At 40.1% G+C, this 16,515-nt stretch overlaps 1 protein-coding gene across 1 annotated transcript; it reads left to right on the forward strand.

Annotated features, from left to right (window-relative positions):
* The first annotated feature begins 1,899 nt into the window (after positions 1 to 1,899).
* marchf5l (membrane-associated ring finger (C3HC4) 5, like) lies at positions 1,900 to 16,385 on the forward strand. The gene is given in 8 exon segments (XM_062434975.1): positions 1,900 to 1,999; positions 4,721 to 4,802; positions 5,941 to 6,143; positions 8,301 to 8,431; positions 8,518 to 8,689; positions 10,348 to 10,514; positions 14,084 to 14,166; positions 14,168 to 16,385. Coding segments are annotated over 7 exon segments (864 nt in total). The 5' UTR covers positions 1,900 to 1,999; positions 4,721 to 4,773; the 3' UTR covers positions 14,247 to 16,385.
* Positions 16,386 to 16,515: the final 130 nt, after the last annotated feature.

Raw genomic sequence — 16,515 nt, forward strand, 5'->3', positions numbered from 1 at the left:
CCACGCTGTCATCAGCAGGAGCCGAGCATATAAAGCAGGGAGGTCAAACATGAGGCCCGCGGGCCAGAACCGGTCCACTTTCCTTCATGTCTCCTTTTCCTTCCATCTTTCCATCCACCCTTTCTTCCTTCCTTATATCCTTTCTTTCTTTCTTTCTTTCTTTCTTTCTTTCTTTCTTTCTTTCTTTCTTTCTTTCTTTCTTTCTTTCTTTCTTTCTTTCAATTAAATCAGGACATAACTGAGGTAATTGTTTTTGGCAATAAAGAAAAGAGGACTGCTGTCAGTAAACATCTCAAATCACTCTCTCTAAAAACTAGCGACCAAGTCCGAAACCTTGGCGTGCTGATAGACTCAGATCTGACCTTCAGCAGTCATATCAAATCAATCACCAAAACAGCCTTCTATCAGCTTAAGAACATATCCAGAGTGAAGGGTTTTATGTCTCAAACAGACCAGGAGAAGTTGATTCATGCTTTCATCTCCAGTAGACTCGACTACTGTAACGGTCTTCCGACTGGACTCCCACAAAAAAGTATTAAACAACTGCAGCTCATTCAGAACGCTGCAGCTCGAGTTTTGACCAGAACAAAGAGATCAGAGCACATTACTCCAGTTCTAAAGTCTTTACACTGGCTCCCAGTCAGCTATAGAATAGATTTTAAAGTTATGCTACTGGTCTACAAATCACTGAACGGTTTAGGTCCAGAATACATGAATGTTAGTAGAATATAAACCCAGTAGGGCTCTGAGATCTACTGACTCAGGTCAGATAGTGGAGCCCAGAGTTCAGACTAAACATGGTGAAGCAGCTTTTAGCTGTTATGCTGCACACAACTGGAACAAACTACCAGCAGAACTGAAATCAGCCCCAACTGTGAATATTTTTAAATCCAGGTTAAAAACACTTCACTTCTCTTGTGCTTATGATTGAGCTCTTTCAAAGCACTTTAAATGTTAATCTTTAATTTGCACTCTATGTCCTTTTAATGATTTTAAAGCAAATCATTATTTTATGCTGCAACCTTATATTTAATGCTCTATTATAGTATTTTATTTCTCTCTCTTTCTATGTTTCTGTACTTTGTTTTTATTATTAGTGTGTGTGTGTGTGTGTGTGTGTGTGTGTGTGTGTGTGTGTGTGTGTGTGTGTGGGGGGGGGGGGGGGGGGGGTATGTATGTGTTTACTATAATTGGGTTTTATTTTTATTTCTCAAAATTGTTTTTTTTTTTCAAAAAAAAAAATTCTGTTAAATGCTTGTTTTATGTAAAGCACATTGAGTTGCCACTGTGTATGAAATTCGCTATATAAATGAAACTGCCTTGCCTTGCCTAAAGCTGTCAAATAAATGTAGTGGAGAAGAAAGTACAATATTTCCCTCTGAGATGTAGAAAGTAGCATCACATGGAAATACTACAGTAAAGTGCAAGTACCTCAAACTGCACTACAGTAAAGTACAATTACCTCTAACTGTACTACAGCAAAGTACAAGCACTTCAAACTGTACTGCAGTAATGTACAAGTACTTCAAACTGTACTTCATTGAAATACAAGTACCTCAAACTGTACTGTAGTAAGGTACAAGTACCTCAAACTGTACTACAGTAAAGTACAAGTACCTCAGACTGTACTGCAGTGAAGTACAAGTACCTCAAACTGTACTACAGTAAAGTATAAGTACCTCAAACTGTACTGCAGTGAATTACAAGTACCTCAAACTGTATTACAGTAACGTATAAGTACCTAAACTGTACTGCAGTAAAGGACATTATAATGATACTAAACTACAGTAATCTTCATCTGACAGTAACAGGAAGAGGATTTAGGATTTTCTGATTTTCCCACATCTCCTGAATGCAACACAACCGCTGACCAATTAGAAAGCTTCTTAAAGCCGAAGGGGCGGGTCTTACAGCACAGAAAGTCAGCAGTACAACAACCGCAAAACACAACGAATACCCTAAAAAACACTTTATACCTGGATATATTCTCATATTTAAGGTAGGTGCTGGTTATATATTAATGTCACGAAGCTGTTTTGTTCACTGACAGGTAAGCAGGTCGGTTATATTAATGATTAAACTAGTTAAGCTGCCGTTGACTCGTTAAATCTGATATCAGTGAAGTTAGTAGTGTGTTAGCTTCAGTTAGCATCACACATGTTAGTGTCTAAAGGTCACACACACACATACACACACACACACACAAACTAAACTCACTAAACTCACATACACCATACACACACACACACACACACATACATACACAAAATAAACACACACACACACACACACACACAAACACACACAAACTAAACTCACACACACACACACACACACATCAGATAGATTTAACTACATCACTCATAATACTGCAGTACTTTTACTGTATGAGGGTTTATTTCTTACAGGACTTTTAAAGGATTTCAGTACTTCCTCCATCACTAGTTTCAGTTCATTATGTTTATCTGAGTGACTGTTGTGTCAAACAAGAAAAAAATTGGTTGGGGAAAAAAAATAGTTTCACAGACAGTTTTAGTTTCTGTTTGGTTTCTTGTGTCAGGGAGTAAATGTAAGTAAAGTTTATTTAACGAAGCAAAGTCATAAAGGGCTTCACAAATAGACATAAAGACCATAGAGACACAGGATTACAAGCGAGACAAAGGCCAGTTTAACTAAGTGAGTCTTCAGTTTCCTTTTTTAAAGGCGTCAACAGAGACAGGAGATCGTATGTCAAGTGTGGGAACGTCCCAAACTGTCTGAGCCTCAACCTCAAAGGAAAGGAGACAGAGCGAAGGACGAGCAGTCAGAAGATATAAAGATAGAGCAGCTCAGAGAGGTACACTGGTGCCATACAGGGCTGAACCTTAAAATGAGTCCTAAACGTGATAAGATGGGTGTGATGTGTCGCAGTCGTCCAGCAGAGAGATGATTTAAAAGTGTTGAATTATTGTCTTTAACCCATACATGCTGTTCAGCGTCAAATTTGACCCATTTTAACATGTGAGAGCTGTAAAAACACTCTTTTAGTTGGACTTTTCCCACAGTTTACAAAAATGGAAATACAATGCATCGTTTTTAAACTTTTGTGCAGCTGGTACTCATTTTTAAATATGCAAATGCACAAGTTTGACCTGTGTTTATTAAACAAATTCAAAAATCAGCATTCAAGCATGTCGTTATATTCATTATATTCTATAAAATATTCCCCTGGATCATAAAATAGTAATGATCCATCAGACATTTATTAATGACTGATGGGGAATTTATGAATGTGAAATGGTTTAGAGACTAATTATGCATCAGAAAATGAACAATATGTAAAGGGTTAAATCAGATTGTGATTAAAAACAGGTCTGAGTTTTAAATCTGACATTAAAACCATCTGAGACAATGTCCTTAGAAAGTGTAAAAAAAGCAGAAACTGTCAGAAGATTCATGGCAGGTGATTGGACGAACCACCTGTCAATCGCCTTGTATCGCGTCTCGCTTTTATTAAACCACAACTGTAGCTGTCAGCAGTTGAAAGACACCGATTTGATCTCACTAATCCAGCTGAGTGAAACTATCCTGAGTTTAGAAATCTTTCTTAACCCTCCCGTTGTCCTCGAGTCAAGAAAGGAAGGGAGGAAGGAAGGATGGAAGGGAGGAAGGAAGGGAGAAAGAAGGAAGGAAAGGAGGGAGGGAGGAAGGAAGGAAGGACGGAGGAAATAAGGAAGGAGGGAGGGAGGGAGGGAGAAAGGAAAAGAGGAAGGGAGGAGAGAAAGAAAGAAGGACAGAGGAAAGAAGGAAGGGAGGAAGGAAAGAGAGAAAAGGAGGAAGGGAGGAATGAAAGGAATGAAGGAAGGAACAGTAAAAAAAAAAAACAGGAAGGACAGTCAAAACAGACGGGGTGAATTTGACCCGAGAGGACGACACGAAAGTTAAATAGAAGAAACATGAACAGATCAAAGTTTTGGCGTGTAGATCGAAGTGCAAAGCCTCATCAATATATCACACTGAGATGTCTTAGATTAGACTTTACAGCTGAAGGAAAGGACCCAACACACTGAGTTACCTTTGGAGCTGAATGATATCTGAAGCAATGATAAGAATCTCAGTCTCACCTGTACTGTTTGTAAATTTAAACAGCTGTCAGCCATCCGGTCCCTACTTATCTTTACTGTGTGTAGCGACTACTCTTCACAAAAAAAGGTCAGTGGAGAGACTTAGTAGACTCTTATCTGTGACTCGTCCATACAAATCCATACTGAAGTCCACATGCAGTTTTATGATGTTTATCGAAAAATCGAAAACACTGACAAGCAGCCGTTACACAAAAATATGACGATGGTGACGGTCAACAGAAAATATCAAAGGTCAAAGGTCTACTGCTGTAACTCCCTTTGTCCAAAACTCCCGCCGCAACCCAAGTGAACAGGTAAAATAAGAGGAAACTCACATGTCAATCAATGCAAGTGATGCAATACGTGCAGCCCAAGCAAATATAAACACAAGCAAAAACATATTTTGGCTATAAGTCTGTCAGTCTTATCAGAGAGATACAGCTGATAATATGACTTAGGAATAAAAGCAAATAATATACGAAGGTATCAGGACTGTAACTAACTGTGTGTGTGTGTGTGTGTGTGTGTGTGTGTGTGTGTGTGTGTGTGTGTGTGTGTGTGTGTGTGTGTGTGTTTTTTGTGTGGATCAGTGAGTAAAGGTTTGTTTCTTGCTGCAGGTCCTGGCTGCAGTCTGATGGGTTCATGATAACATCACAGCGTCTTCAGTACCATGGCCCTTGTTGAGGAGCAGCCGGAGAAGTAAGACCACATGGCGACATTTTAATGATGGAAACTCTCATATTATATTATAAACACTTCCTGCCCCTTATTAACCTTTGTGTCGTCCTCCCGGGTCAAATTGACCCCATCTGTTTTGACTGTTCCTTCTTTCATCCCGTCCTTCCTTCCGTCTGTCCTTCCTTTCCTTCCTCCTTTCCTTCCTCCCTCCTTCTCTCTTTCGTTCCTTCCTCTGTCTTTCCTCCTTCCCTCCTTCTTTCCTTCCCTCCTTCCTTCCTTCCTTTCCTTCCTCCCTTCCTTCTTTCCTTCCTTCCTCTTTTCCTTTCTCCCTCCCTCCCTCCTTCCTTGTTTCCTCCCTCCCTCCTACCTTCCTTTATTCCTTCTTTCCTCTGTCCTTCCTTCCTCCCTTCCTTCCTTCCTTCTTCTTCCCTTCCATCCTTCCTCCCTCCTTTCCTTCCTTCTTCCTCTCTTCCTTCCTCCTTTCCTTCCTTCTTCCTCCCTTCCATCCTTCCTCCCTTCTTCCCTTCATTCCTTCTTCTTCCCTTCCTTCCTTGACTCGAGGACAACAGGAGGGTTAAATAACCAACAACTTGTTAGTTAGGTGAAATGTTTCTTCTCTAATATGAAGAAAAATAAACAAATAAACTCAAATTCAAACGGCCGATGAGACACTTCAGGAATGAATCTTATGCAAGGTAAAAATAAAAAAAATTGCATTGTCCAGGCAAGCATGACGTTTTATTTTGGTTTATTTTAATATTTTTACAAGCAAACAGACAAGAACAATCGTGTCTTGCCCTGGTTAAAAAAAAAACCTAAACCGTTCCTGTAGCTTTCTGGTCCTATACCTGCCTGCCTACCTGATTGATTGATTGATTGATTGATTGATCTTTATTGTCTCTCAAGAAAAATTCATCTTGGGCATATGAAAAAAAGTACTGGCATCTCACATCAACACACAGATTACAGTCACACTTGGCTTTTTACATAAACATAAAACACAGAATACACATTATGCATAAAATATCTAGCAGAAGAAGAAGCTATAGAAATAACTTTGTGTGTGTGTGTGTGTGTGTGTGTGTGTGTGTGTGTGTGTGTGTGTGTGTGTGTGTGTGTGTGTGTGTGTGTGTGTGTGTGTGTGTGTGTTGCCGTCCAGACACTGCTGGGTGTGTTTTGCCACAGAGAAAGACGACTACAGTGCAGAGTGGGTGAGCCCCTGCAGGTGTAAAGGCTGCACAAAATGGATCCACCAGTCGTGTCTGCAGCGCTGGCTGGACGAGAAGCAGAAAGGAAACAGCGGAGGAGCCGTCAGCTGTCCTCAGTGTGGCACCGAATACCACATCGTCTTCCCCAAGATGGGTGAGGGAAAGTTTAAAGGGGATATTCCACCAGTTTTAACACTCGAGGGCTCAGTCAGATGAACAGCGTCTTGAGAAAGTACTTTTGATGATGTTGTTAGAGATATCTCAGCTCGGCTTTGGAGACTTAAAATGTTAAACACAACTCACCTTTTGCTAGGGCTGGGCAATATATTGAAATTATATCGATATCGTGTAATCGAGTTGTCTTTTCCTGATTTTAAATGCTGCATTACAGTAAAATTATGTAATTATCTGAATTTAACAGACTGTTCTAGCTCTTCTGTTATTTACCTTTTACCCACTTTGTCATTATATCCACATTACTGATGATTATTTATCAAACATTTCACAGTGTAAATATTTTGTGAAAGCATCGACAGCCATCTCTATAATATTATTGTGATATCGATATCAAGGTATTTTGTGTAAAATATTGTGATATTTGTTATTGTCCATATTGCCCAGACCTATTATTTACCCTCTATTGCTGCACAGCACTCTCTACCAGGGGGAAGGTGGGAGGCTTAGTGCATTCAGGATCCTGACTGCCGGTGGGTAAGAAGCTGTTGCAGAGTCTGGAGGAGTTGATTCAGATGCTCTGGTACAGATACAGTCGACATACTAAGTGAGGCAATCAGGCAGAAATATAAACAAGCGGTACACTCAATCAATATAATACCTGACAGTGTTAATCACTCAGGAATTAAACTAAACTACAATATAACGAAGAGGACTCAGAAAGATATAACAAAGTGAACTGTAGTTTGAGAAAGGAGGTGGTGAAAATAAAGGTGCTGGACTATTTTCAGCGGCGGATGAATCCACATTTAGTACTCTACTGTAGCCGACATAGCATCAGTAAGCTCAGAACATCATCTGGTCAGAGTCACCTTTGACCCTCAGATGAGTGAATTGGACCAGGTTTGATATAGAGACTGAAACGGTCTCTCTCTCTTAGAGAAACAAAAAGCCCATTAACATTCGTCAGAACTTATCCAGAGACTTCGCTCCCTTAGTCGACCATCAGATTGGAGTCATACAGACCACCGTCATAAATTAAAAGACACTACACAAGCCATAAAGTATAGAGACATTGCACATTACTGAGTTCCCCCTCTGTGTGTCTTGAAACTACACCAGTTGAAAGAGAAAATTAGGGTTTTAAAACTTATACATAGATACCATGGTCAATAGTATGGTTTTAAACACAATATCAACATCCAAAATTGCTACACTAGTGAGTATTTGTGGCAGCAGGACTGTGTGTGTGTGTGTGTGTGTGTGTGTGTGTGTGTGTGTGTGTGTGTGTGTGTGTGTGTGTGTGTGTGTGTGTGTGTGTGTGTGTGTGTGTATGTGTATGTGTGTGTGAGTGTGTGTGAGAGAGTCTAAATAAATTACAGTGTGTATGTTCATGATGATAAAGGAATATGTCACCCAGTGCAGCGCTGTGACTCTGACATGTTTTTACTAGTTTTTATCATAGACTGTATATAAGAAACGGACGTAACATCCGTGACGTCACCCATTGGTTTGTGGACTGCTGCTCGGAGGCCAATAGTTTCGGATCTGAGCAGCGCCATCTCGAAGATTTCAGGTGCATGCCGGGAAAAATAAAAACACGGATTCTACTTATATGGGCATCAGGAGGAGCATGAGGCGCCCTCCTGAACCTGTGAACCAATCAACCTGTCAATCATGACGTAGCCACGCCCTAATGCATACCCTGCTTTATCATCAAATATAAAATCAGGGAGGCCAAAATTTCACAAATGAACATCATACTGCATTGAAGAAGGCTTTAAACTATAGATTGAGACCATAAACATATTTTGAAAACGTTTACTGAGGTTAGAAATCTAGTGAGAAGTTGGTGAATTCTTCATTGACTTGTATAGAGACGGAAGTCCTTTTGACACCAAAACGGTTGCCCCCTGGTGGCCTTTTGATAGAATGCAGTTTTAAGTTACTTCCACGTTGGCCTCATTTCAGAGGACCGGAACTCCCCGCCTTGTTTTTATACAACAACAGAGGAATAAGATGTATCAGACTTTGATACACACAAAAAACCTGTTAGTAGATCAGTTCAATGATGGGATATTGTTGACGATAAATAAAATGAAGACCATCATCAGACTTGTTTCTTGTGTCTCCTCAGGTCCGTTGGTGTATTTCCTCCAGCAGATCGACAGAGCTCTGTCTAAGGCGAGTCCCTTCGCCGCCGTCGGGGTCGTGATCGGGACCGTGTACTGGTCCGCCGTCACATACGGAGCTGTGACCGTCATGCAGGTGAGAGCCGTACAAATAACATTATAATACACAGATATAATGAGAGAGTCTGTGTGATCGTTACCTCTTTGTGTTTTCACCTGCAGGTTGTTGGACATAAGAAGGGTCTGTACGTGATGGAGCGAGCCGACCCTCTGTTCCTGTTGATGGGTTTGCCGACCATCCCTGTGCTGCTGGTTCTGGGCAAGATGGTCCGCTGGGAGGATTATCTTGTGAGGCTGTGGCAGAGATACTCCTACAAGCGCAAACTCCCACCAGGTAAATATTAACACACACCTGTAGCGCTGCATACCAGTACTAGATAACTTAAGGTATTGACCGAAATAAATCGATACCAAGTAGTATTTAAACGTCTCCCGTCAAACGATACCTGCAATCGATCCTTTTTGCACCCAGAGCTAGAAAATATGACTATTTGTACAGACTTGCTCACAGCCAATCAACAGCAAGCGTTCTTGGATTTAATGCGACATGTGATTGGCTCACTGCCACAGCAGCTACTACCCGTCTGTGGTGGTGAGGTCGTGGTGAATTTGAGTTATCGCGCTTAGCAGTTCAGCAGCCAAGATGCCACCTAAACGCTCTAAAGTGTGTCTACACTACACGCCTGTTACACCGGATAAAAGAATGATGGGTATCTAATAGGGGTGTCACGATTCTCCAAATCCTCAATTCGATTTTATTTCGATTTTAAGGTCACGATTCGATTCGATTCTCAATCCCTTTTTTAAAAAAATCCTTTTAGCACAGATGCCTATGCCATTTTTAGACTTATCATGAGTGATATAATCTCCATCAGTTGTTTGCAATGTACCACACCAAGGCCCTACTGTCAAAATGAAATTATTTATGAGCAATATAATGTAACAATAACTTGTTTCAGCAGTCAATTGGAAACTTACTGTAAACAAAAGAATCACGTAGTGACCCTTTTGTAACTGCAGTGTGCACTCTTAATATTAGATGATATTCAAGTTCACAATAAAACAAAAACTAAATTAAAACAGCCTAATGTCCATAAACATCACACAAAAACTAAATTAAAACAGCCTAATGTCCATAAACATCACTGAACAATTAAGTGTGTTAACTGTCCTAACAGTGTCTTAACTGTATCCTAACAATAGCATCTCTGGTGCTACAAATTCTCCTATAGCGCTAGTTATTGCTTTAGTGCAGACATCCCAACTCTCCTGGAGTGTCCTGCATATTGATAGCGGTTCCCTGACGCCTGCAAACTACAATCTCCCGGAATCTGCAGCGAGCGAGCAAGCGCGCGCTAGAGAGTGTCAGCGTGCGTGCGTGTGTTTGTGTGACTATCAATGCAGCGCGTGTGAGAGCGCAGCGTCCTGATAGCTCTGTGTTGCTGCATATTACACCAATCCCCCCCACCGGACCGACAACCAGTTCGAGTTTGGTTGATCTGTCCTCTATCAGCAGTTGCCATGGTGTGTTTTTACCGGCTGCAGGTTCAGGTTAGAGGACGTAATGTTGATTCGCCACATTTCAACACGTGTGTGTTTTTTTCCCTCTTGACTCGCCTGCGGGACATGACTACATGACTACGTGGCTACATCCTCGATTCCTCCTTTGATTTCGAAGGTCGAAATCGTGAGGTAATTTCGATCGATACTCGATTTACAATCGTGATCGTGACACCCCTAGTATATAATGAAGTACTCAGCTGGTATCAGTATCACTTTAAGGGGACTGGGTTGGTGCTGGTATCGTCATTTTTTAAAAACTATACCCAGCTCTAGTACAGTGGGATTTCTGTCTTTAACAAATCATCCTTGGAAAACTGTAATTTTAAGTAATCCTACAGTAAGCTTGGAGTCAAACATACAAACCTGACAATGATTGGTTGATGGAAACAGCTTTAAGTAACCCTTAAATTCTTTGTGTTTTAATCTTAGGTACGAGTCGCTACCTGCCCCGCGTCCCTGCTGACGGACTGACCTCAGGAGATCACCTCTCTGTGTCACGGACTCTGTGTGGAGCTCTGGTCTTTCCCTCCATCGCCAGTCTGGTGGGACGGCTGCTGTTTGGACGAGTGTCTTCTAATCTGCAGCAAACCGTACTGGTTAGTATAACTTCTGTACTGTCTGTGCAAACATGCCGGTGGAGCCTCCCAATAATGGCTATACCCTATCTGACAAGGGTGGTATCATGATTAGGGCTGCAAATAATCAATATTTTAATTATTTTATGGTGACTCTGCTTCTTCTCGGCTTTACGGAGCTTTATCGTGAGTTTCAGCTCATTGTTTAGCTGTCCGGCTTCAACTTTACTGTTTTAGTTCACTCTCAGCGCTCTTATAGCGTCAATTTTAGAGAGAAAACTGTTTAAAAAAGAGCCCTACTGTACACTACCTGCTCAGCACCAAACAGCAAACACACACAGTTATCTGTAGACTAGCTGGTGAACATAGTGGAGCATTTAGATATTTCCCTCAGGAGTTGGTAGAGAGTAAAAAGCTAACAGAGAGAGAATATTGGACTTTACATTCAGCAGGTGGACAGAAACACGATGAACTAATGAATGATAATGTTGATCAGTAACTGCTGGATGTGGAAATAAGTTCAACATTTCAAACTTAAAACATGATGATATGTGAGAGTTTTGTGTTGACTGCTTGTTTCTGCTGAAGAAGGAAGGAAGGAAAGGAGGGAGGAAGGAAGGGAGGAAAGAAAGGACAGAGGGAGGGAGAAAGGAAGACAGGAAGGAAGGAAAGAAGGACAGAGGAAAGAAGGAAGGTAGGGGGAGGAAAGAAGGAGGGAGGGAGGAAGGAAAGGAAGGAGGAGGGAGGGAGGGAGGAAGGAAGGAAGGACAGAAGGAAGGAAGAAAGGGGGATGGAGGAAAGGGAGGAAGGAAGGAAGGACAGAAGGAAGGAAGAAAGGGGGATGGAGGAAGGAAAGGAAGAAAGAAAGAAGGAGGGAGGAAGGACAGATGGAAGGAAGGAAGCGAGGATAGAAGGAACAGTCAAAACAGACAGGGTCAATTTGACCCGGGAGGACAACAGGAAGGTTAATTAATCATTATCAAACAAGTAGATGTGTTTAATTCAGCAGTAGTTAAGGCAGGAACATCCTTACATCGGTCTGCATTAAATGAACATGTAATTCTCATACTATCTGCTGCTTTGAACTGTAATGAGTCGGTTGATTAAATATCTGCAGCATCTCAGGGTAACACAACAGATTATTATATGTTGATACATCTTCATTCATAAGTCAAAGTAATGTGATTACACGCTAGTTTAATTTAATCACCACACACACCTCCGCACACACCAGGCCTGGTCTGTTATAACTCATGAGTTATGAGTCATGAACTTTTTTTCTACCTAAGTTTCTCCTCCTTAAAAAAATGTTTCATGTTTTAGTATTGAATTGCATTACAGTGCAAACACTGCTGTTACACATAAAGTAATATATATAATAATATAATTATATTTTACCTTTGTGTCGTCCTCCCGGGTCAAATTGACCTCGTCGGTTTTGACTGTTCCTTCTTTCCTCCCTTCCTTCCTTCCGTCTGTCCTTCCTTCCTCCCTCCCTCCTTCTCTCTTTCTTTCCTTCCTCTCTCTTTCCTCCCTTCCTTCTTTCCTTCCTCCATCCCCCTTTCGTCCTTCCTTCTGTCCTTCCTTCCTCCCTCCCTACTTCTTTCCTTCCCTCCTTCCTTCCTCCTCTCCTTCCTTCTTTCCTCTGTCCTTTTTTCCTCCCTTCCTCTTTTCCTTTCTCCTTCCTTCCTCCCTCCTTCCTTCCATTCTTCCTTCCTCCCTCCCTTCCTTCCTTCCTTCCTTCTTCCCTCCCTTGACTCCAGGAGGGTTAAATGGATGTGGCTCAGACAGACTGTCTTTGTGTGTCTGTGTTGAACCGTCTGATTTCTTGACGAGTCGTCTTTACATTCGTTGAGCGGATGATTTTTTGCATGATTCACTGTGATTGCTCAGCTACAGATGGTGTATTTATTACTCACCACACCCTCATATCTACATCCTCCTCCACCCTCACATGTGGACTTTAGACTGCTGCACATACATGAAGCTGAACAGCAGCTGGAGACACCCACAGAGTCTGTGCACGAGGCTTCGATTAACCCTTAAATACTGACTCATAATTAGTCTCTGCACCAATTCATATTATTTAGCCATTAATAAATGTTTGATTAATCTTATGGAAAAAAAGACATTCAGACATACTTTTTATATAATAATAATAAATAATAATGCATTATATTTAAAGGCGCCTTTCAAAGCACTCAAGCACACCTTACAAGGCACATAAAACACGACAACAGTACATCAAACAATAAAAATCAGGTAACATTTAGTGCAAAGATAAAGAGAGAAATATGAATGTGACTATAAAGTGCATCAGTGCAACAAATAAACAAGAACGTGATTGCATAGTGTAGTGTGAGACAGAGTATGCAACTCTGAAAAGGTGCGTTTTCAGGCGGGATTTAAAGGGTGGAACAGAGTCCGAAGTGCAAATGTCTGGTGGGAGAGAGTTCCAAAGGCAGGGGGCAGATCGGCTGAAAGCTCTTGACCCCATGGTAGTTAAGTTGGCAGATGGGGCAAAGAGCTGGTTGGCGGAGGAGGATCGGAGAGTTCGGGAGGGTGTGTAGATGTGAATCAGTTCCGAGAGATATGATGGTGCAAGGTTGTGAAGGATCTTGTAAGTGAGGAGTAGAATCTTAAAGTCAATGCGGGATTTGATAGGGAGCCAATGAAGATGCTGCAGGGCAGGAGTGATGTGTTCAATAGAGGGGGTTCTGGTTATGATACGGGTGGCTATTATTATGTGACAATTATTATTTATTATGATGTTTTAAGGCAATTATTTATTTTAGTACACTTTAATACAATTTTTGCTGGTATTTTTGGAATGCTGCTGAACTAAGTTTCGTTGTATTATCAGTGCAATGACAATAAAGTATCTATCTATCTATTTATAGAATATGATGAATACAACATGTTTTTAATGCAGATTTTTAATTATTTGTTTTTAATAAACAGGTCAAATTTTAATCATTTACATATATAAACATGTGTATCAGCTGCACAAAAAAAATTTCAACATACAGCATAGTATCACGATATTTTGCGTGGCAAATATTATATCGATACACGGAAGCCAAGTATCAATCTTTTATTATATACATTTTTGGTACTAGAATAATAAAATCAATTGCTTTTTCAGTCCACTAGGTGGCTGTGGTTTGTTTTCTGGTGAGGTCAACAGAGGTGACAGTCAGTGTGCAGGAGGAAGTTTCCTTTGGGGACATAATTTGCAGTATATCACAATATATTTATAATCCCAATAATATCGTATCGTGACAATATCATATCGTAGAGCCTATGTTGATTCCCACCCCTACTGAATAGTATGTAAAGGATTAAGCAGCTCTGCAGCATTTATGTGTCACTCACTTTAATTTTTCTTCTTCTTCTTTCTTCTTCTTCTTCATCTTCTTCTTCTTCTTCTTCTTCTTCTTCTTCTTCTTCTTCTTCTTCTTCTTCTCTTCTTCTTCTTCTTCTTCTTCTTTCTTCTTCTTCTTCTTCTTCTTCTTCTTCTTCTTCTTCTTCTTCTTCTTCTTCTTCTTCTCTTCTTCTCTTTCTTTCTCTTCTTCTTCTTCTTCCCACAGGGAGGCATCGCCTTTGTGGTGATGAAGGGGGTGATGAAGGTGTATTTCAAGCAGCAGCAGTACATCATTCAGGCCAACGGCAGATCTCATACTACCCGAGAGGAACGGAGACGGACAGAACGAAGCTGGAGACGAGGACACCGAGGACAGCGGCAACGAATGAATGAATGAATGATTTCACCGAGAAATAAAAACATCTGTGAGAGGGAAGGAAGGAAGGAAGGAAGGAAGCCGGAGTGGAGGGTACAAAACCATATCTTTCATGATAAAACTCTGCAAGAACATTTAAATATGAAACTACTGTAAGATGAGTGATTGTGTAGGCGAAGAGAAGGATAAGAGAGTGTGTGGAGTGATGTGACATTACTGTTAAAGGGTTCAGACCCCAAACTATCAGATATAACTGTGTACCACTGTATCACTGATAATACTAACCACTAACACAGCAGGAGATATATTAGTCTACAAAATATCAACTTTCAATCCTCTTTAAACTCTCAGTCACCAAGATACTTGAAGATGTTTATAAAAGATGATTTATTGCCTTATTTTCTCACAAAGTCAGAAGTCAGTCCAGGTGTGAGCAGGTATTTATTTACTCATAACAAGTTAATGGTTGTTTAATATTTACACCACTTTTTAAGCCTTAAATCCAGTTTATATGAAGCTCCTTTCAGACATGCATGTTCTAAAATACGTCGGTCTCAAGTCTGAATAAAGGCTTGAGTCACATTTATTTAAGTTGCAATCTTACAAACTCAGACTGTATATATTTTTCTTTAAAGGATTTTTTTTTGTGCCATTTTCTGTAAATGCACATACAACATCAGCATGGAAAATCACCCGTTTTTATCAGCAGCAGAAGATGAAACATGCAGAAAATTAACACACGCTTGTTCTTCTTATTTAAAAGCATAATAATAATTCACTCATTCACCATCTTTTATGCACAGAAAGAAAAGAAATGAGTGCAATTAGTCAGTACACACTTTAAATGACCCAATTTTAAGATTCTATTAAAATGATTATTTCCTTCTGTGTTGAGGGGAATATACAACAATCTACATGAAGTAGTTAGTTATTATTAAAACAGTTAAATTCATTGAGTTAATTAATGGTTTATGCATCCATGAGTCTTACACACAGTACTCTGAGCACACCTGGATTATAGTAAGTATAGAAGTGTGTCTACTGTCCTGATTATGACAAAGATGACGGGGAAAAAAGTGCCACATCAAACTCTAAAAGGATCCCAATAAGTGAGATATACATATTTTAACTTGGATAAAAAAGGAGAGCATTAAGCAGCATCTACATTACATGGCCACATGAGCCTCAGAGGCTGACAGTAACAGTAACAGATGGGTGAAGGCAGCAGTGTCTCATATTCATGTCTGAAAGGAGCTTTAAATGTCTTCCTTTAATGTGCCTTATTTAAAGAAAGTATATAAAACAACTCAACAGTATCATTTAACTGCTAGACTAACTTCTTCTCCTCTGTGCTGCTCTGATTGTTTCTGTCTCAGTAAATGTTCCTGGATATTTTCCTGATATTTTAATATTTCCCACTGACCTTTAGCACAGTTTTTCCCTCCCTGCTGTTCATTTAGGCTCCTGACTGTTCATTTAAGGCTTGTGAACTCGTCTTTTCTGCTGTACTTTCATCTGTCTGATCCTTCTGTTTTCGATGCAACCGACTCACCTTAAATAACTTTTTAATGGTCGACACATCGCCGCTCCTCTGTGTGATATCGTTTTAATAGTTTGACCTGATGAATCATAGTCGCTTTTTGCAGATTTATGTTGTAGTTGCCAATCTGGGTAGAAAGTAAAAACTCCTAGAACTTAAAAAGAGAGAGACTTAAAAAACAGTAAAATCATTTCAGAGTTTTATTGCACAGGTTGAGTTTGTGGTTATTTGGTGGTTGTTGGGTTTTTTTTTTTAATGCACTTCGTCTTGTGGCAAAGCTGAAGCAGAGTTGTTTAACCTAGAGGTCCATGTGGTCAATGGACATTTATTAAAAGCGCTGATATGTTAATATTTATTTGGAATATGTGAAGTAAAAGAATAAAGTTTAAGATTTTGCTCTTGAAAATTGAGAAATAAATTGATGCCCTGCTTAAATTTACCTCCGATTACACAAAAATGTCCCATAATCCTGCCCTCTTTGGATAATTAAACATACTCTGAAACGTTAATTGCACACTTTCCCTCCAGTCATGTATGTGTATGTTTAAAAGGAGCTCTTATTTTATGTCGTAGTGATTGAATTGTTTAATAAAGCTCTTTGTAAAACTCAAATGTGTTGTCTTTTATTACTTTGTGCCACTAACTGGATTATAAATCAGCCGAAGCAGATAAACTCCAGGTATTAAAACCTTTTTAATGCCACATAGTCTGCAATTTAATACGTTTATCACAATTATAGCAT

Source organism: Scomber scombrus, chromosome 15 (assembly GCF_963691925.1).
Source record: "Scomber scombrus chromosome 15, fScoSco1.1, whole genome shotgun sequence".
NCBI classification, from domain to species: domain Eukaryota; kingdom Metazoa; phylum Chordata; class Actinopteri; order Scombriformes; family Scombridae; genus Scomber; species Scomber scombrus.